Source organism: Clytia hemisphaerica, unplaced genomic scaffold (assembly GCF_902728285.1).
Source record: "Clytia hemisphaerica strain Z4C2 unplaced genomic scaffold, Clytia hemisphaerica genome assembly, whole genome shotgun sequence".
Taxonomy (NCBI): Eukaryota; Metazoa; Cnidaria; class Hydrozoa; order Leptothecata; family Clytiidae; genus Clytia; species Clytia hemisphaerica.
Genome location: NW_027103770.1, coordinates 2,053,836 through 2,076,473, shown reverse-complemented (window position 1 = coordinate 2,076,473; position 22,638 = coordinate 2,053,836). Strand labels below are relative to the sequence as shown.

The 22,638-nt window shown below is 34.7% G+C and overlaps 2 protein-coding genes across 3 annotated transcripts in view; one reads left to right on the top strand and one right to left on the bottom strand.

Annotated features, from left to right (window-relative positions):
* Positions 1-4,096: 4,096 nt before the first annotated feature.
* Positions 4,097-12,108, bottom strand: LOC136805943 (TM2 domain-containing protein 3-like). 2 transcript variants are annotated; one of them, XM_067062535.1, is made up of 5 exons: positions 11,648-12,108; positions 7,527-7,619; positions 6,726-6,792; positions 6,089-6,164; positions 4,776-5,337 (listed from the first exon to the last, which is right to left on the bottom strand). In XM_067062535.1, the coding sequence occupies exons 1-5, from the start codon at positions 11,939-11,941 to the stop codon at positions 5,169-5,171; spliced, it is 699 nt and encodes a 232-aa protein (XP_066918636.1). In that variant the 5' UTR covers positions 11,942-12,108; the 3' UTR covers positions 4,776-5,168. The 2 variants fall into 2 exon arrangements, with proteins under 2 accessions (XP_066918635.1, XP_066918636.1); XM_067062534.1 differs by lacking the exon at positions 11,648-12,108 and having other exon boundaries at positions 4,097-5,337; positions 7,527-7,616.
* Positions 12,109-12,309: 201 nt separating this feature from the next.
* Positions 12,310-22,638, top strand: part of LOC136805942 (V-type proton ATPase catalytic subunit A) — a 22,113-nt gene continuing 11,784 nt past the window's right edge. Inside the window, exon 1 of the mRNA XM_067062533.1 lies at positions 12,310-12,413. Within this exon, the coding sequence (XP_066918634.1) occupies positions 12,411-12,413 (3 nt within the window). The 5' untranslated portion in view covers positions 12,310-12,410. The remainder of the gene's footprint in view (positions 12,414-22,638) is intronic.

Here is a 22,638-nt window from a genome sequence, read left to right as displayed (position 1 = left end):
ATCAGGATCATTAAAGGGGAAGTTACAGAAAACTCTAAAAATGAATTCAACTATTGATATATCCAAGGAAACTCCCTGGGAAAGCCCATTCTTCTGTCATGTCGACTATTAAAGGTGGGCCTAAGGGTAGCTTTTACAAACCCTTAACAATGAATCTTTCTTATGATACAGAAACCAACTTCAAAAATGGATTCAACCATTTCTCCAAAATTGCTTTCAACTCCTACCAATTAAATGGTTAGATCACCACGTTGAGTTTCAAAGTGAAGGCTGGATGCGAATGTACAAACTCTCCCAAGCAAGAAAAAGTAAAGCCTTAAAATTTGCATCAGCGGATATTTAATTTGGCGGGTGACAAGAAAAATTAGTTTGGCGGTGCGGGCGGTTTCAGTGTAGACTTGAGTCGTTTATAATGCGTGTAATACAGTAGTATAGGTTATATGATTATTGTTACGGTATTTAGTTTGTATAAATAAACTTAAATTGTTCCCTCCATTACTTTTTGCTTTATTTCTGTCTGAATTAGTCGTCTAGCTTGCTAGACTAGCAAAAACGTTTATACAGTCTTTTTGAGGCCTTAAGTACCTTGGATTTGGGAAATGCATGAAAGGACTTAGATTTTAGATCACGAACCTATACTTTAATATGGATTTATTGATTGAATATCTTATATACCTTAGGAAAGAAATTAGTCTAAGATGTGTATATAGCAGGGTAGAGCGTATTTCTGGAATAGTTTTTGATATGACAAAACATAACAATGTAAAGGATAATAATCTTTCGATATCGTATGATATCCGTTTAACATTGGGCTCTTCCAGAAAAAAATTGTGCATGGTTGGTGGAGGATATATTATTCTTCAATGATCTACCTCTGGACATTTCAATTTTTCACCCACTATAAACGGCTTTTCTGGAATAGCCTATTTCGTTGGACGCATGTGATTAGTGTAATTCAAAGAAAATCAGATCTTGAGGCTTTTCTGAATGGTCAAAAAATTTACATTAAACTGTCAGCACTACAAATTGCCGTCTGTTTCATTTTATGATTTTAACGAGGCAGCAACGAAGCTACTCTGTACCAGAGTGTCTTCCACTTGTATCGCTTCGTAGTACACTTTGTGCGCATTGTCTGTTTGATAGGAAAATTACCGTACGGAGACCTCTGCGGTGAAGTATGACTTATAAATAGCAACACTTCTCTCATCGTCTCCCCTCTCTCACCAACATTCCATCTCAGCGGCCAGTTTGAGAAATCTTTAACGAGAAAAGACAATGACAACAGACCCTCTACGGCAATGAGTTTTGAAATTGTACAGACAACAACGAAGCTAACAGTGTTTTATACAAAGGATATGATTGTCCGGTCGTTTATATGTTCATCATTTCTCAATAAGCCTATCTACTTTTGAACCAATCACCTTCTACGGTTGCAGTGATAGAAAGATACTACCAGATCCTCAGTAGTTGTAAAACCAAGGTTTTTCGTTTGAAACGGAAAACGGATTTTGCATAGCAAATTTAGGACATAATCTTGAGATTTCGGAGAATTATACAGAATTTTGAGACGGAAATATCTCTTTACTATTATGCTGTCCAGGGTTTCGGTAGCGTGGGAAGATCTATCCCACGACACAGAAACCCTGAAAGCAGACGGGTAATCTATATCAATCTAATTACCAGTAGTACAGTAGTAGGTTTGTGTAAAAAATAATAATAAACAATTTGAAGTCAGTGCTACTTAAGGAAGAGCTGAGAAAGTGTTCTGGGAGCAGATTGGGCTGCACAAAGATTGAGATCCATTTGAGACAGAAGAAGTTTGAACACTGGATCCTAAGGGTCGGACCTCTACTAATGGACTAACGACCCTGTTTTTTTAGAGAATATCGTGCACCCTTTTTGCATGCTACACTACTAAAACAGTTTAGGGCCCAGTTATTCAATATGGTAGTTTAAAATCTCTAAACTTTTAGACAACCCTTTTAATATCATGATTTCGTAAAAAGAGATAAAGTAAATTTAGATAAAAATTCTATCAAAACAAATTAATTATGTGTTGAAGGGCTAAGCGTTATAAAAACAAAGTCTTTTGATGACATATGAAAAACAGCACAACGTGTAAACTTATCATACGAGAGATAAGAGAAGAAAAAAAATCACACTTGTCGTCTTGATAATAAATGAGGCATCAAGCCCACAAATAAGGACTCGATTACTTCTCACATTTGGTAAGAAGTACCAAACTTTTGATTTGATCTTTCCATTGACTTTGGACTGTAAACACATCACCAAATCTAGAATTAAATCAGAATGAAATTTATTTAATCATTGATAACATTGGATGGTACATGCCTCCTAAATTTCGAAGTATAAATGAAAAGTCTTTGGATTTTCAATTTTAAAAATCCAAATACTCTTTAGTTTGAAAATTAAAAAGTACTCGAAACAAGAAAACCAGAAATTCCAATAGCCTTGCCTCCTTAAATCTCTAATTTATAAACGAGTATCGATTACACGTTTTTTTTATAAGAACATCCAAAGCTGTTAAAGCCTTTGGATATTCTTAACTTTTTGAGTTTCAAGCCTAAAAATGTTCTTAACATGTTCTTAATTTCACAATTTTGAGAGTATTTTTGCTTATTTTCCTAAGAAATCGGGTGTTTTAGAGTTCACAAAGCCTTAAAATGTTCTTAACTTGTTCTTAATATTTTGGCCATCGAAGTCTTAGGTTCTTATATAGTTTGTTCTTATAAAAAAAACGTGTATTCACTCTAAAGGGCATCAACTCCTGCCTCATCATCAAGGGGCCCAGACCCTTACAGAACGTAAGCATTACCTTTAAATTTATGGCTCATTGTTTTACCGCTGTGTTGACACAACCAACTATTGATGTATTAATTATTTTCTCCTGAATGCTGAAACTTTATAAACATTATATAAATTTAAATCTAAAAAAGAAAGAATGAATAAAATTAAAAAACTCAAACTTAAATTCCCTGTGTTTGGGTGTTTCTGCGTAAAAAAATAATGTCATAGATATTTTCAGAACAAAAAAATATTATTCAGAATATGCACAACGATAATAAGATAAGATATAGAAAATAGGTTAGAAAGATAAGATAAGACGTTAGAAAAGTCACAAAAATTTGTCAGGTCACTACAAATGTCCATATAATAAAAACATCCAAAAACTTTGAGGCTTTCGGATATTCTTAACTTTTTGGATTTTAAGCCTATAAATGTTCATATTTTTTCCATTTTGTGACCATGTTGACCCATTTTCCTAAAGAATCGGGTGTTTTCGAGTCCGCAAAGCCTTAATGTTCTTAGCATTTTAGCCATCGAAGCCTTATGTTCATATATAGTTTGTCCTTATAAAAACGTGTATCATGAAAAGCAGAAAAAAATACACAAGAATTTTAAAATAAAAGTCAGCCTGCAATTACTGATTTTGTATCCCCAACTCACACAAAACATAGCAGCAAAAGACTTTCATAGGATTAGCCTATATTTATTGTTTTAAGAAAAGAAATTACATGAATTGAATAAAAATATTTACATAGAACGCAAAAAAGTGATCTTTCTTTTACGAGGTTGGTGCATTTTGTCCATTAAAGGTTTAGTTTTTAAATAAGAGTGATATCGTTTGCTTACTCATCAATTCTAATTCACAAGCTTTTTCACATTGGATTGACACGGATGTGGAGCAAGATGATCAGAAAGAGGGAATAAAACATTTTTTGTCTCTATATATCTATACACTGTCCTGATATGAAATATGTGTCTGATATGAAATGGGAATGAAAGATAAAACCTTTAAATATCGCTAGATTAAGCTTAAAAGCAAAGCAAGGATTTAGCTTTTAGAATAACCTAAGAAGAATCATTTTTTTCTTAACATTTTTAAAGTTTCATACTTTTTACAGAGGAAAAGAGAAAAAGGTCAAAACAATTGATAGTAATTCCATGAAAAGTTCCATGTGAGTGTCAAGGTATTCTTGTATGGGTAAGGAGCAGAGTTATCAAATATCGAAAATGTCACAAATCTCGTACTTTTGATAGAAATTGTTAAAACAAAAAGTTCTTTCAAGTTTGAGAAAATAACATAATTTTCGGACCTACAAAGTAACATGATTTTGCCAAACCTGAAAGACCTGTTTACACTACATTAAAAAAACTAATCAGTTTTCTCCTTTTCCTCTTCAGGCGATGTGGGTCGTGTCCAAAAATCGATCAATTTGATGCTATCATAAGCATACATACAAATCGCCAGTAATTTCTGTCCCAAAAACCGAAACAATAAATACAACACAAGAAAACACACTGAAAACATCAGATAATAGTCACGTGTTTCGACAACTCTAGTTTCAATAGGCCCCTCTCGATCAGCATCTGTAATATTCAAATCTGATGTGATCGGTTCAAAACCCGACAAGTCCCGGACGAATTTACGGAAACTGGCCGTGTTCCGGCTTTGATTGAATTTAGATACCGGTCGGCCACTGTAAAAGAAGAAGATAGTGGGAATACCAACTACTCCATAACCTGCAGCCATTCGCATGGTTTCTTGAACGTTGACCGCCATCACCGCGAGATCTGGATACGACCGGCCAACAGCGTTATAAAGAGGCGCCAAATTGGTGCAGAACTCACAATGTGGACTGTAAAACAACAATAAACCACACCCATGCGTCGAATTCATGCGAGCAAAGATACTTGAAAATTCAGTTTCATTATTTATGATAACGGCACCTGAATGGCCGGTAAAAGTCGTATTAGTGTTATTTTCATTTCGAGCCGTTATATTGAATGGTTTGCATGGCCATCGATGTGATGGTACGTTTGAAGAATCGTTCATGTTCGTCGAAGTTTCATTATCGATATTTTGTTTGGTTCCCTCTAGAGAAGGATCTTTAGTATCACCTTCCTTATTTGCTGACTGTGCAATTTCCTCTGGCATCTGATAACTATCAACATAAGATTCGAAATAATTACCAACGCTCTCCTCTACCTTTTGATTTTTATTGCCTTCCTCTACTAGCTTGTCCATTTCTTTTCCCAGTAAGTTTATCACTCCCTCGTCAATGTGTTCATCTACTAGGCTAGATTGTTCGTCCGCCAAGCTCAAGCGGACGGTCGCTAAAAACACTACGAACGCAAACGAAACATTAGAAAATATATAACGAGCCATCAGCTGGTGTTATGTAACCAACAGCGATCAATACGATATCAACTAAAGTCCATACGCCGAGACCACCGAAACTGAAAAGTTTCCCTAGACCTTCTTGCCAATGACCAAGATAGAATCGATCAACACCGAAGCCGCCAACTGTGATACTAAAAAGAAGAAAAGGTTTAGTGACATTTCTTTATTAGAATATTAAAAGCAGCCTAAAAAGCCAAAATTTGTTTTTCCCTTGTAAATTATGACTAGGGAGGAAAATTTACATAGTGCGGAAAGAGGTCTGATCTCCCCCTTCTCAAATGATCCCCCCTTCTTGGCATCCCCCCATCCTTTAAAAATGCCTATCCCCCAAGGATTTTGGACAAAAATAGCTAACAAATATATGTGGAATATCTTTAGATAGAGAAAGCGAAAAAATAAACTTCATTCTTCTTTTTGACTCAGACTACTCTGACAGAAAACTTCCTTTCATGAAGACCAAATTTCATAACAGTGCTTGAAAATAATCTACAATATATATGGTAAGCCCCACTTCTTAAACTATCCCCCTTTTTAAACTACAATCGTTTCCAATATATTATGGCACATTTCTGGTCGTCAAATTTAGACACAGGGCAATAACCTCCCTCTCCCCGCTGAACAATGTTGCTGGGAAAGAAATATTGCTTGGCCGGTCTTCAGCCCCCTCCGACAACATTGTTTGGGGGGGGGGGAGAGGGGGAGGGAACTCATTTTTGGGCCTTGTGTCATAGGTTTTGTCAATGATTGTACCCCCCTTTCTTTCTATCCCTCCGCTTTTTCATAAATGTTGGGCCGACGGATTTTGCCATTTGACGGGCTAAAAGAACTGCCATTTGACGGATCAAACGACGTATCAAAAATAAAAACGGTCTGACGTCATACCTCAGTAGAAGACTAGTAGACCAACGTTTTCCTGAAGTCCAATTACAACGAAATGATTTCGAAAATGTCCTCCGTCCTGTAAAACAAGTGTAGAAAATATAAATATTTCATTCGTTCATAAAAAAATTGTCTAATTTTCAGCTTCAAAGCTGTTGCTTTATTCGACAAATGATAGGGTCCTCCATGGGTTCAGGTACCCCCAAAATTTTTAGAATTCTAAAGTAGCCCCCCCCCCCCCTCAACTTTGACTTACCCCCTTTTTATAAAGTCTTCTGAATGAAATGGTTCAATTCAAAATTGGAAAATTTGGTTAGCCAAGGAAAATACTTCATACAAAAACAACAGCCCCCGCCCCTATTAATGAACATGAAGGTATCCCCAAACATATCAGGTTCCCCCTAAATTTAAGAATACTTCCAGGTACCTGGCTTTTTAACACTTTTTTCTAGGTAACTTCAAATTTCTGGGGGGTGGACTTTATGCAAATATTTTTCAAATGAAGAGATTTGACATAAATTTGATATATACAGATTGATGGAGGGGAAAAAACTTTGCTTGACTCAGTTAGGCAGTTAATTCAGAGAGGCATACTTTACAAGAAATGATCAGTGCAGAAAACTTAACTGAAAATGTATACCTAGACAGTGTGTTTCTCGATTTACGGTGCAATTGACAATCTGCCTCTCTCGTCCTGTTGAAGTGACCTGACAGTATAAAAAATTATAAACAAAATTCAAAACAGAATTTTCATTTTTAAAGCCAGAAGAAGGATTTCACCCAATTAGACTATTTGAATTTTGAGACAGATCTGACATAAACAAGTTGTAGTAGTCTCATAGTCATAGTCTTTAAAGGAGGATCAGACTTTTCAAGAAAGGTCTTTTATAATAAAGGAATTAAAGATTTTGCTGAATTGAGCATTTAGGGGAAGAGGAGATCCAATAAACAGTGGCTAAAGCGAAGTTTCTTGTCTCAGACAAAATGAACAACAGGTTAGATATAGACAAGATCCTTCAAATTTTGCAGAATTTAGACGGAAAAACCTTTCTGAGACAGTAGAGCTTTGTATACTGAATTAAAGGCAAAAATATTTTTTGTCAAAATATGTATCATGGGTTAGCTCGTAGTTATAGTAATGAAAATTATTTTTTCAATATTGGCAGTTTCATGTTTTTACAAACAATCCTCAGTTGAAAAAAAATCTTTTTAAAAACTAGAGTTCCGTTGCTCTTACAAAAAAATAACGGGGTTAGCCGTATCTAGCCCAGGGGGATGAAAAAACTTATTTTCCTGGCTTATTTTTCAGGCACATGAAATACATGAAATTACAAGTTCTAAGCAAAATCGTCATCTTGACTGATTATTAAAAGTCTTAATAAATTGAAGTATTCATATCATTTATAATATACACCAATTCTACATGATGACTAGTAATCACCTGGCAAAAGGCTCTTGGTCCACAATTATGATATTCTGGTGGTAGTTGATAGCAATAGCGACAATTCAGTTCCACAGAAAACTTTCTTTCTCCCTAAAATGAAAAAAAAACAAGTTTGATAAGATATGAACATCCCTGATTACTTTTCTGACTTTTTCCCATTTCCCAAATTCTGTATAAAAATATATTCTGAAAACAAAAATTCCTAAAGCTCCTTATAAGAGAAAATGGTGTCACTTGCTTTGGGAGATCTTAGTTCCTTAGGGCATACATGGTGTAAAAATTAATAATCGAAAAATCACGCACAGGGAAGTGGCAATTAACTCTAAATTTATAAGCTTTAGATTCAATTTTTTGTATAGGCTTCACTGCAAGTTGGTCTAATGTTGTCATCTTTCGTCTAATTCTTGACCCTTCTTTAGAGCTGGGAATAATAGGTAGAAATCGTTGAAACAATTTCACAATTTATGATTATTGAATTTCACATGCGTGTGATTTGATGATTCTTTCCTGTGATAACTCATTTATTGTGAGGGATCTGAGAGTGAAAGACCTTTTTCAGTGAACGATTCTGACCTTCCTATTATTCTCTTCTTCTTCCTTCCTATTTATCTCTAAAAACAGGTGACAAAATTAGATGAGAGATGTCGATATTAGACCATTTTAGAGTAATTACACTGCCTTCTCTAAGGGGGGTACTAAGGTTGCAAGCGGACGGAGGGGGGCCACCCGACTTTCGAACTTTGGACCCTTACCGGGACTAAAAAGGAGAAAACAAAGGAAAATTTTGGGAATTTTACGACCCTTAGCAGGACAAATTTGACCAATTTTGACCAAATTTCGATTTTTCAGGGGGTAAAAAGTTAAATTTTCCCATTTTTCCGACCCTTAGTGGGACTGAAATTTGATTTTCTGATTTTTCTGACCCTTAGCGAGACTTTGGAAATCCAAAATAGGTACCCTTGAGGGCAGCACATACTGTACCCTCCACTTGCCTAAGCACCCCCCCCCCCCCCCTCCGGGGGGATCTTATAATATTCAACTTGTCAACTTGCAGCATTCAGATTAAGGATCTTCAGTGTTTTGTGTTTTGTGAAACAGAGAATATTACAAAGGTACTTCTCAAACTTTTTAATAATAGCCTTGTGTTATATAATTATAGTGGTATAGAAATATAAAAGATAAAGTCCTAAAAATGAAGAAATCTTCTCACAGCTAGATCTGAATATCAGTTTTGATTGTTAGTCTTTAAATGCGGCTCTTTGTTTTTTAGAGTTACTATTATAGTGAGGTCTGTTAGCACAAAAATACTTCAGATGGTGATTAAAGCATGAAATTTGGCACAGATGATCCTTAGAGGGTCTAAAACTTAATTTTAAACAGTAACACCAAATTTTGCCACCTGGCCACCTGTCAGATGACGTCATCAGGTGGCTTTGCAAAAATTTATTTTTTTGAAAATATTTATGATCTGATGGTATCAGCGGAAAGAGCATGAAATGCTGATGAAAATCGAGGTATAAAACATGCCTTCAAAATCTTCCTATCAAAAGTTATGAAGGTTTAAAGTTTTGTGATGACGTCATCATAAGCCTTTCCAGGCAAAACCTAAAATCCCGTAATAATGGAACTAGTTGACCAAATTTAGTGTTTTATACATGAATCCGTGTCAAAATTTGAAGTTCCATCTGATGCTTGGGTCTAAACAACATAGGAAGGCTTAAAAAACATCCAAAAAAATTAGTTGGCTGTACACTGTGTTCCTGAAGGGAGAACGCTGCGTTGATTTGCCTTGTAAAGCTCAAAATCTAAGTTTTAGTATTCTGTAGGATTTTTAAGCTTTTAATTCAATTTGAACATCAGAATCGGAAAAAGCAATGAATTTTGATATGAATTCATGTATAAAACATGAAATTTGGTCAATCTGTACCAAAGTTACGAGGTTTTTAAGTTTTGCCTGGAAAGGCTTATGATGACGTCATCAAAAAACTTTCAACCTCCATAACTTTTGATAGGAAGATTTTCAAGGCATGTTTTATACCTCAATTTTCATCAGCTTTTCATGCTCTTTCCGCTGGAACCATCAGATTTTGAATATTTTCAAAAAAATAATTTTTTGCCCAGCCACCTGATGACGTCATCTGGCAGGTGGCCAGGTGGCAAAATTTGGTGTTACTGTTTGAAATTAAGTTTTATACCCTCTAAGGATCATCTGTGCCAAATTTCATGCTTTAATCACCATCTGAAGTATTCTTACGTTTTTATGTGCTACCAGACCTCACTATTAAGTTCATTTTGGATGAGCCTGTGAACAGATTAGAAGTGTTTCCAAAGCTTGTTATTGTTTTTTTTTCTACAGTTCGTATTGTATACTGGCATGCTACTGAGATTCAGAAATTGACTCACCCCTAAATTTCTATATCCATCTACAAGCACTAAGAAAGCCTTGCATAGCCAAAATCTACAAGATCTTTAGAACAACCTTCAGTTACCCAGGAATCAGATACTTGAGACTGGCTTGTTAGACTTGTCACATTTGAGAGAAATATTGAGGAATGTTGTAAAAGTTCCTCAATAAATTATCCCAGTGGTTCAGATTTTATGGACGTTTAAAATTTTAAAGTTGAGCGGTGTCAGCTAACAAAAAATCACAACTTTGGCTAAATATATTGGGATTTTGACCTCAAATTGTGCTTGAATGATAACAGAAACAATATTCTCAACTTGATAATCTGAAAATATGTACAACTTTTAATAGAAAAATGTAAAAATCATAACAAACAGATAACTGGTTGTTTAAAAACCATGGCTCAAAACCAGGTTTTTAAACTGCGCTACAAAGTTTGAGCCATTTTTGCAAAAATCTCAAAATGGAGAAAATTAAAATTGAAAAGCTTTTCAGTTCCCAAAAGTATCCTCAGTTTATTACTGCTGGAGAACAGAAAATGGGAACCATCAACCTTTCTGATTTTTCAAAATGGCAGCGCAAAGTTGGAATTTTGGAGTTTTTTGTCGTAAATGTTGCATTTTTGAGGCCATTTTAAAAGAAAGACGCAAAGTTGGATGGGGTTTTTATATTTTTTTGGTACAGTTCTGGGAGAACTTTCAGGACCTAAACTCAGGAAAAAGTAACCTGAGATCAGATTGTGAATGTTTTCTGCACACCACGCTGAAGCTCTAAAGGGATGTGTGAAAACAAACAATCTGACGAATATGCAATCTCGAAATTGTATGGACCGCGTTCATCTAAAAGGACTAGGAACGACAACAAAGTTGCGTGATTGTGTTTATGAATAGGGTGCCGTATCAGTTTTTAACTTTCCGGCACACAACAAGATTCTTGTTGTAGAATTTTCCGCGGGAGGACTATTTTCCTCAGATGTATAATTTTCAAGCGCCTTCAGAGGTTTACCGTGTGCGTAAGAAAATTACGAACAGCTGTTATCGGGTTAGGAAAAAGGGGCTTTTTGATATTTTATAGAATTTTCAGCTCAACATGCTTTAAAAAACTATGTCGGTTTTTGACCAAAAAATATAATATTTTGGTTCATTGGAGAACCTGAAAGGGGTCTAAATCAATGAATTTGGTGTGAATTTAGGGCTATGCAGTTTAACGGAGTAAGAGAAACTTTTCCCCGTGTTTCACTTTTTTGCACCAATTCTTCAAAATGAAAATATTTTATAAAATTTAAAGTTCTTCTTTTATATATTCAATGATTTTTTACGGCACTTTGTTGACAATCTAACTCTTGCATCAAGACAAGCCCTCTCATCCTGATATAAGAGTTTAAGCTTAGACGGTTTGCCATTGCAGTCTAAAAGCTTGATCTCCTATATCAGGATTAGAAACTAGGGCTAGAGGACTGAAGACATTCCATTGCAGCCAACAATTTAGGCAGCAAACCAAATGGTTCTTGCTTTTATTTATATAGTAAATTTGTTCATTGCCACCAAAATGTTATAGTTAGGCCTTTTAGGAAGGGTGAATGGGTAAAAAGTCAGCATGTCAAATTGTCCTTGCAAAGTGAATAAGTATGGACGTCACTCCCATATAACACGCATGGATGATGAAACTTTATTAATCAACAGAACAACAGGATCATGGATCAGGAAAAGCTCACCTTGCAATCAATTTCTTGGGGAACAGTACAATTTCCTATAGTGCTGTTACCATAAACACAATCCTTATCATAGATACACTGTAGACAGTCCGGTTTCAACTGGGAACAAGTACTTCCAGGTAGATGGATATTTTCTTGGCAGATCTCGCTAAAATAAGCAGCTTTGTTTTGAAAATTCAAGTAGTTCGTCACACTTTGCTTTTCTTGAACCTGATTGCTTGAGGCAGACAAGATAACAAGTCTCAAATTAAGTATAAAGATTGAAAAAATATACTGGTACAATGATGACTTCATCTAAAAAACATTGGCACAACACGATCTCCCAGAACCTAGTCAGTGTAAAATGGCTTTCGTTTTCGTCTCCTCTAATCGAGTGCAGTTGGGTTCAACTAGTAAGAACTTCAAAGGTTGTAAATCATCCTACACCAATATAACAGATGTCCCATTGTGCCCTTGTTATATCTGGTTATCGAAAAATGTAGTACAATTTAACGGATCTAAAAATATATTCAAGTTGACCCCGACTTACTGCAATCGATCAACCTTGACAAAAATGTTTCACGGCTTCATCTACCATTTTCAAAGTTTATCATAATATTCACAAACAAACTTCACCGCAGAGCTTTTCGGTGTTACTTTATTACATCATCTTGTCCAGCTTCGGAAAGAGCCTCTGCGAAGAACAGCTCATATGATTGCCGCGAGAGGGCAAACGTAAAAGATTGGGCACATTTGCTGACACTTTCAAAAAAATCAAGTCAAAATGGTAAGTCAATAACGAATATTTCTACCCATTTGCTCTCTTACATATGTTCTACGTTTCAAATCAATGACTTAATACATCAGTTTTGAGGTGCTATTTTTTTCCACAGAGTTTTGTGCTGAGGAGGCCACCTGCTATAAAACATTAAAATTCACATGAATTGTGATCCTGCCCTGCCTGTCTGATCTTTGATCATCATAATTTGAAACATCATACCATGAGATAGGGTGACTTGCATCAGTGGAGGCTAACATGCATAGCCCTCAAAATATAAATAAATGCAATTTGTACTACAAATGCAATTTGTACTTAGGTGGCCGCATCTTTTTTGATTAGCTTGACTATTATAAGGAGGCGGTCTCCTTCCTTATATTTTATGTGCATATCATCAGTTTGTATTTTATTTGTAGAGTTAAATGGGTAAATAAACACTTACTTACTTATTTACTTACTTACCCTCTAATGAAAGACTTGTCTGGTCATTAAAATACAAAGTTAAATCAAAACAAAAATAGACTTTTTTCAAAGAGGCAACCCTGTTCGGGCCATTCCAGAATTTGTCTGTAACAGGGGGGCGGACGACACAGGATTTCCGAGGGCAAAAGTTTTCACCAAAATTCGAAATTTCCAAGACGAGAGAAGAAAATGTATGAATTTCCAAGGCAATTGAATTAAAAAAGGCAAAAAAAAGTGGAATTTCCGATGCATTTTGGAAAAGTACATGGATTTTTATCGGAATTTCCGACCACCACTGGAAGAGATAAATTATTTCTGAGGCTAGAAAAAAATTAAAAATGCACGTCGTCCGACGGGGGTAACAAAAATTTTCTGGAATGGCCCTTTAATAATTATGTAGTCCAGCCATACAAACAATGATACAGCAATGCATAATTACTGTTTCATGCATATTGTAATAATTATGCATGGGTGTAACATTGTTTTTCTGCTGGACTACATAATTATTCAACAGGGTGTCAGGGTGGCCTCTTTGAAAAAAGGTCTATGGTAGAGTAGAGCTTCGAGCGGAGCTGCATAATAGTTGTATTTTAATGACGGTAGAAAAGACATGCTATAACTTCTTAACTTGTACCGTGAGATAGGGTGATACAGGCTTCGGCATAAGAAAAAAGAAGGCGTGTGATCGTCGCACGCCTACATAGTAATTTTTAGTAATTTAGGCGTGCGAATCATGGCACGCCTCATTTTCTTTAGACGTGCGATCGTTTATTTATTTTATTTTATAAACATCATTTGATGAGGCACAAACTTTTGAACAATTCCTAAGAATGATCTTTCTTTTATCTACATAAAAACTAGACAACAGGAAAGAAGAAAGTGTATATTCAATCTTGATATTTGAAAAACAAAAACAGAAACCAAAAGAGCACTGAATAATCAAGAAGGAGAATACTTTACTTTAGGAAAACAAATGAGAAGAAGAATCATGCAGTAAAAGTAACTTTTAAGAAGAGCTAGTTTATTGTCATAAACCAACAACCTCATAAACATAGCATGCGAGAGGGAAGGAAAAAGATTTGAGAGAGGAAAATATCATACAGCAAAAGTGAATTTTTTTAAAAGGTTTTAGAGAGATGAAAAATCGTGCAGCAAAAGTTATTTTTGAGAAAGGCTTGTTTATTGAAGACCAAAGCATAGTATGAGAGAAAGAGGAGAGAGAAGATGTGTATCCATTAGAGTAACTTTTTTATAAAAAATATATTTTGTATACATATAGCAGTTTGAAAGAGTAAAGGAAAGTTTATCTTTCATCTATTTGGTTCTTATGATTAAAGTAGAAAATGATATTTGATCTTCTTTCAACAAGCAGAAAAAATATTTTAGAATAAATTTTTGCATGTGCGATTGATCGCACGCCTCGCTAGGTTTTCATGATTTATGGCGTGTGATAAATTGCACGCCTAAAAGGCTTTTAGGCGTGTGCGGAGGCGTGCGCGTGCGATCGCACGCCTAATATGCCGAAGCCTGGTGATAATTTAATTCAGCAATTCGGCCACCATCAGTCAGGCACATCCTGGCAAATGAACGGGGTATTTTTCACTTGCGACCATTGGCAAATGAACGGGGTCGAAAACGAAAGTGACGTAATAGCGCCGAATACCCAGTTTAATTGAACCGGGTTGGAAATATTTTGCTTCATTTCAAAGAACTGCATAGATGAAATTTTTTTTCCATGGGTCAATTTTGTCTTCGAAGATTGAAGAAACTTTTAACAAAAAAATAAAGTTCCCAGTTTTCTTCCTTTTTTCCCTTTTTCAGTTTGAAGTTCATTTTTATTCATTTTCACGCTTTTAGCCTGAGACGTCCTATCTCATTTACACTGGGTGATGAATACCCCATGCAAATGCTCACCCCGTTCATTTGCCAGGATGTGCCTGACTGACCATTTCACCAAACCTCCAGAGTCATTTGATTTGAGTTAATGAACGGTGTATTAAAAAATACAAGATGTCTCTTTTGCACCGAGTAGGCTTTTAAATCGAAATATGAAAAACTCAATAGTGGAACACGCGCAAATGTCTGGAACAAAGAAGAACAAATTACTATCAAAACAATGGAGCGTTTGATGTCACTCGCGCGGCAAGTTGGACACTCATTATTTGTTAATCCCATCGGGTGATAGGCGGTTAGGCAGCGGACGCTCTCTAATTCTCCAGTCGGCGTCCGGTCATTTTGAATTTAAAAAAAAAAGTTAAAAAGGGCGCGCTATCAGTGAAAGTTATCGTGACATGTTATGACAGAAAGTATGATTGATAAACTTGGTGGATTTCATAGCTTCAGCCAGGTTTCTAGCTCCCCCCAACAAAGTAAGGTCCCCCCAATAATTTAGCTCCCCCCAAAAAATTGCCTTGTGCTAGGCCCCCTTAAACACTTGGGGAAAAAACAAAAACATTGTTCTCCCGCCCCTGTAGACAGTAGAGAAGTCAATAAAAAATATATGCGAGTACAGTACTGATAAATGAAAACTCAATTTTACTTGTATTAATATTTATGTTTACAAATCTTTTGCTTTTTATATTTGATTTAATAGTATGATAAGAGATCTTTTGAAATTAGCTGAACAGCCCCCAGAGTCTCAGTCAGATCATCTAGCCTTCCCCCCCAACAATCTAGGTCCCCCAAATATTTTGGTAATTTTAGCCCCAAGCTCTTTAAAGGCCAAAATATTTCTTAGCCCCCCCCCCCCCCAAAAAAAAAAAATAAGGGGGGGGCTGATGCTATGGAGTTTATCAAAACAAATTTGTCGTCAAAGAGATTAAATAGTAAGTGAAGATACAGGCCAGAATATCAACAATCCCATGTTTTGTCAGATAGTCCCAAGTTGGAGACATGACAGGGGGGTCTTGCAGTTACTCCTTGACACTATGTGGAGTAACTGCAATTTTGGACATTTTCTACAGACACCACCACCCTTGCAGTTATTCCATAGTGTACTAACTGATTTTACCCTCAAAATTGGTGTATACCACCCCCAAAAGTGCTAAATTTGGCAATTTTTCACTGAATTCCTCATTTTTGATACCATTTTACTGGGTTCGTCTTATTAACGACCGTTCAAGAGTTAAATATCTCAATTATTTTCCAAGTTTGTTAAAATATCTTTCATGCCTTGATTGAAGAAAAAATTTTGTGATTTTTTTTGACTTTTGAAAAACATATTTTGAATTTTTTTAATTCCGGAATTTTCAAAAACCTAAAATTTTAAGTGAAAAATTGAAAAATGTGCTCATTTAGTACACCATATCCTACCAAAATCGACAATTTTGGGCTTAGGACCCACCCATGTTGCAGTTAGTCCACTGGTGGAGTAACTGTTTTCCCAAATTTTGGTTTATATACCACCACGGTAGTAATTGTCATAGTGTTTATATAATAACTGCATGACCCCCCCCCCTGGACATGACGGTATTTCTATAAATTAATCCAAAGGGTACATATTATGTACATTGCTGGATATAAAAAATTTTCTTAAAATTACCATGATTTTTAGATTGCATTGGCCTACGGACAGAAAACAACCAAACAAATGACTGAACATAAAGGGTACTATGATGTAGTTTCTAACCTGATGTGTAACCTAATTGTCTTTTGCTGATTTTCGCGAAAAACCGCAAAAACTGAATACCGTGAGTGGTCCTGAATCCGACAGCCCTGCCTAAATCCGATGTGGTCTTTCAAAGATACAAACTAAAATAAAAACAAACCTTTCCCTGTGAATATACCAAAGTGTCAACTAAACTGAGAGATTTGATACACTGAACCAATTGAACCAAATAACAATAATTGCTTCTTATACAAAACACAATTTTTTATTACAAAATTGTTAACGTTTTAAACACGAGCAACGGATTCAGAATAAAAGAGGTAATTATTTTTAACCCACACTTTTTTGATCACATTAATTGACATCTTGACATTATAGTCATTTTGTTAGATGTTTTTTGTTTATTGTTCAACTTGGAGAGGGAATGTTTGTAAACATTCATTTTTTTTTTCAAAGCAGTTATTTGAGGGGTTGGTACGGATTTAGGCAGGGCTGTCAGAGTAAAGACCACTCACGGTATGACGTCTCGTCATAATTGATGGCATCATAAAAACTAAAAATTTAATTTCTCAAGGATTCTTTATCCAATTATCTTCAAACTTTCACCATTGAAGCTGTGTTTTACTAAAGTCAATTATTTGAAAAAAATGTTTTTCGTAATTCTGATTACGTCAGCAAAAAATAGGATTTTTTTCGTTTTTTTATTAATTTCTGCTGACATCATCAAAATTTTGAAATGTTTTTTTCTCAAATAATCAACTATGGTAAACATGGTAAGATACATAAACCATTCTTGAGAAATTCAATTTTTAGTTTTTATGACGTTATAGTACCCTTCCTGTTCAGTCATTTAGTTAGTCATTTTCTGTTGGTTAATGCAATCTAAAAATTATGGTAATATTCAGTTTTTGAGACATACCATAACTTACCCAAGCATCCTGCAAGTGTCCCACATCCTGCGGGACACATACAAAAAGCAACCTTTTGTCTGGTATCCTTTATGTTTTCCTGTATTTTAAAAAATTCATTAGAACTACGCTCAAAGTCACACAAAAATGACACTTATTCTCGCATTTTATGGGGAAGAATGAAATTTTCAGAAGATGCTTAAATTCGATATAGGGACATGTTCATAAAAAAAGGCAAGCTCTGTGACATTCAAAAATTAAATAAAATTCGTTTTATGTTGATAAAATCTTCAAAATAGCCTCTAGATCAATAAAAATTTTTGGCTAAAAAGGTAACAAAGGTCCAAAGGCACTAGACTTGAAAGATTTTGGATTTGTAGGTTATTTTGCCGAAAATGGCTAAAAATGTAACATTTTCATTATAAATGACCTAAATTTTTATTTCAGGTGAAAATAATTAGAACAAGGCTTGAAAATGAAACTTTAGTATGTTACCTAACCGCTGTTGTTATTCGCGGAAATTGCACATCGTTAAACTGAAGATATTGGCTAAAGAAGTAACATGCTCAAAAAATCAACTTCTATTCATAATTTCAATAATTTAGAATTTATGGAACTTAAACAATTAACATTACTATCTAGACTATAAACTTAACAATAGAAATACCTTAAATTGGCTTATTTCTTGTTAAAATACACATTTTGGCTAAAATGTAACAAAAACAGTGTTCGACGACCATTTCATTTCAAAATTTTAAAGTTTCAAATTAAAGAATTGGGTTTTCAACAAAATTCAAAAATATAAAGAATTATTTCATTACTTGCCTTAAAGTCAAAGTTTTTCAGTATAGGCCCATATCTGGCTAAAAGTGTAACGTATATAACATATTTTGTTTTATTGAAAACGTCGTAATTCAGAAGTAATGCTGAGCTGGAACTTCTGAAAGCTTCTTTTAAAAAGATTTAGAATAAAAACTAATAAGTTTTAATAGAACAAAATAAGTTATAAAAATAAGAACTTCAACATTCTTAACTGGAATAGGCTAAAAGTGTAACATAACATATATTAATAGTTTTTTTTAGTTGTTTTAATGAAAACGTATTAAGAAGTAATGCTAAAGCTACGGAACTTCTGACAGCTTCTTTAAAAAGATATAGATAGAATAAAAACTAATGAGCTTATAGACACAAGATAATTTATGAAATTAGAACTTCAAGATAAAAAAAAAACCATCTTAGCTGGAATTAGGCTAAAAGTGTAACCATCAAAAATAAAGATTGAGATTAACAGCAATAAGCCATACTAAGCGATCTGATATATCAAACCTAGCGAAAAGTGAAGAAAAACCAAACTTGTATATCAGAAAAGTCACTGTCAGAAATCTACAAATAGTATATAAATATGTTTAAAAAGTTTTTAATGTCTACCAGTCATTGTGAGTCCAATTTCAGTCAACCACTGGTAGTCCTCTAATTTCAAAATTAAATCATCATCAATTGGAATTTCAGAAAACATGACATGATTATATGTGATATTTGGATATTTCTTCCCAATTTTGTTACAAATTTAGCCAATTTAGGCTGATTAATGGAAATAAAGGCTTTTGGAAGGTTCACCAAGTGAATAATATGTCATTGAGACGCATATTTTTCAAATATGAAGCATGTAACTTAGACTTAAGTATGAATACCAGCCAATTTAATAATACTACTATCAATGGGCCTGAAAAGGGACCATTTTTAGAATTAAAGGATTGAATGTTACGACATTAGCCAGTTTGTCCTATTATTTATTAGCAAAGTCATGATATTGTCTCAACCAATGCATGAAGTAAACAATCTATTGCCTTTTGACTAAGGATTTGTTGTTATGTCAACAAAATCTGGCTTAAATGGAACAGCACATTGGGACATCTCAGCCTTGTTACACCATTAGCCGATCAACTTTTTAACCCGAATGCATTGCCAATAGAATCCCCTTCAACCCCCTAATGATGCCATGTACCATTTTTTATGTGAATATTGCCTAATAGCTGTTTTAGAGTCATTAGCCAGCTTTTTAGAAAATTGCAATGTTACATCATTAGCCAGAATTCTGGCAAGATTCAAATTATCATAACTTGAGATATACTAAACTTTGGAAATTGCTGTTACATAATTTGCCAACAGAAATCTAATGAGCTAACCATCATGTTATTCTTTGAGAAGGATCAAATTCTGTTAGAAAAATATAGGCTAATTTTGTAACATAGGTCTGAAATGTCACAAAAACCTCAAAAACTTGCCTTTTTTTATGAACATGTCCATAGGGATTCCCATTTCCGTAAAATTGCGATTCCCCATGTTGCAAAATGGTGGCTATAGGTAATTCCTTTGTTATTTTGCTATTTTCTTTTACTCTGTGTGACATAAAGACACTTCACAAATCAAAGTACTTCCACTAAATGACAGTACTCCATTTCTAGAGGCCCCTTGAAAATGGTTCTTACCACCTTTTTTGACTCATTTTAACCTTATCCAAGCTAGATTTCTTCAAAAACAAAAATAACAAGACGACTTAAAGTCGAAAATTTCGCATAATATTAGAACATCAACGACGAAAACGTGAAACGTGACTCCGGCAGCATTATGGATTTTGAATGAAGCGTTACACAAAATATACACATTGTATTGTACACACAGGTCGTACCCTGTTTTCTTATGAAAAATCTCAATCCATTAAAAACAAAAAGACTCTTTAAAAAATGCGACTAAAAAATTCCTTTTTATAAGCCTAATAAAGATCTTTATATTCAGAATAAATCAGAGAACTGCAATATACAATTTTATAAATTTTAAAGTTTTTTGAAAATGAAGAAGAAAAAATGACACTTGTGATTTCACTTGCGCAAAGTTTATATCAACTTCTTTCTATAAACAGTAGAATTTTTCTAAAATTGAGAAAACGGCTACATTAGGCAGAAAATCTGTTTGTATCTTTCTGATATGAATGATGGTGCACCACCATCAAAATCATTGGGCTTTTCCAGAACAAATTTGAATATTGCAGAATATCGTGGAGGGGGAGGGGGGTTTGAGGATATAAAATTTTTTGGAAATTTCCCCTGACTTTTGACCACCAACCGCAGGTCTAACCTTCAGACAAGCTCATTGATCCCATGGACAAATCAAGAGGCCACTAAAGGCAAAAATCAGTTTAGTAGTGAGCTCCAGCTTCTGAAAGAAAATGGCAGGTAAAACTAGCAACTTTAAAGAATATACTCTGTCTTGGATTTCCTCTCACGCATTATCCTATTGGGGGTTTAGACTTGCCTCCTTTGAAAATTCTTTATTGTTTTTACGTTTTAAATAGACCCTTTTAATTAGCCTTTTATTCTAAATCAACTTTTGTGATATGTAGATACATTTTTCAACCTAGAATTTCTTTTTAACCTGATGATAGCAGTTAGACTCGAAAGCTTTGTGAATAAAATCATTTTTGTGTTGTTTATTTATTTTGAATCATGATTTAGTGGCTTGGAGAAAGTGAAAATAATCCATAAAAAAAATTATTAAGAAAAGCTCGTAACTTAAGGATACAGACTTCGGTCAAGATAGAATATGGGGATTTATTTACCACCACCTGTCACTCAAATTTTCCCATCAGATACAAATTGACTAAACCTTACTGAAAGTGATGCAATTATTTTCAATCTTCAATTATTTTCTGATGCTATAATAGAGACCTTTAATATTAATTATTTCTAGGTTGACCATAAATCTTTCAAAATCATAAAATAAATGTTTGCACACCAGTGAAAGTAGTAAGTGCTAAAAACAGTAAAAGAATCAATATTATACGTAATCAATTAATGGCCCTTCTAGCAACTCACAACAATGACTCCTTTATAACTCCTCTAACTGCATCCCATTAAAACAAACCCACCCCAATCTCTTGCCAGAAATATCTCAAAATAGATATAGGGGAAAGATTCCAGCGTGCGGAAATGGGAATCTCATACAAAACAACGGTACCAGGGGGGGGGTCTTGCAGTTACTCCTTGACACTATGTGGAGTAACTGCAATTTTGGACATTTTCTACAGACACCACCACCCTTGCAGTTATTCCATAGTGTACTAACTGATTTTACCCTCAAAATTGGTGTATACCACCCCCAAAAATACCAAATTTGGTAATTTTTTCACTGAATTCCTCATTTTTGATACCATTTTACTGGGTACGTCTTATTAACGACCATTCAAGAGTTAAATATCTCAATCATTTTCCAAGTTTGTTAAAATATCTTTCATGCCTTGATTGAAGAAAAAAATTTCTGATTTTTTTTTTGACTTTTGAAAAAAATGTTTTGAATTTTTTTTGCTTCTGGAATTTTTAAAAACCTAAAATTTTAAGTGAAAAATTGAAAAATGTGCTCACTTAGTACACCATATCCTACCAAAATCGACAATATTGTGGGCTTAGGCACCACCCATGTTGCAGTTAGTCCACTGGTGGAGTAACTGTTTTCCCAAATTTTGGTTTATATACCACCACGGTAGTAATTGTCATAGTGTTTATATAATAACTGCATGACCCCCCCCCCTGACTGTACCACTGGAGTTTTTAATGATTCAAAATGAAAATCCTGATTAGCAAAAGGGGTATCAAGATCAGTGAAGTTTGATTGAAGCTCAATTAGTTTGATTTATTACCGTCAACTGCTCTAACTTGGGACTATCTGACAAAACATGTGACGGCAATTCGGCCACCATTTCATCGAACCTCCAAAGTCATTTGATTTGAGTTAAGGAACGGCATTATTTAAAAATACACAATTTCTCTTTCGATTTTACAGTAAGTGAAAATACAGACCAGATATGCAGCACAGTCCCATGTTTCGACCAATCGTCCCAAGTTAGAGCAGTTGACGATACCTTGTTGCCCATTCTTTTTACACTCTGACGGTTTATTAGCAGACACCCACATTAAACCTTAAAAGGACATAACAAACTGTATGCAGCGGATACAAAATCAAAACAAATGTCACATGTCAAAATAAAAAATCAAACCAAATATGGCTAATTTTGATTGTTCAATTGTTTTACAAGTTTGTTTTGGACACGTGATTTTAATTGTTCTCTTAATGACACGGTTCGCGCAATGTTTAATTTTACTACTTTAAATGTCCTTTAAGAGCAGGCCAATATCTACATCCATCGGGCCAGGCGATGTCAATCGAAACTGTCGATTACAGAACCATGTGTTTGATTGAGCTG

Coding starts and splice junctions, on each gene's coding strand:
- LOC136805943 (XM_067062534.1), bottom strand. CDS start 5,191: ATGGCTCGTTATATATTTTCTAATGTTTCGTTTGCGTTCGTAGTGTTT.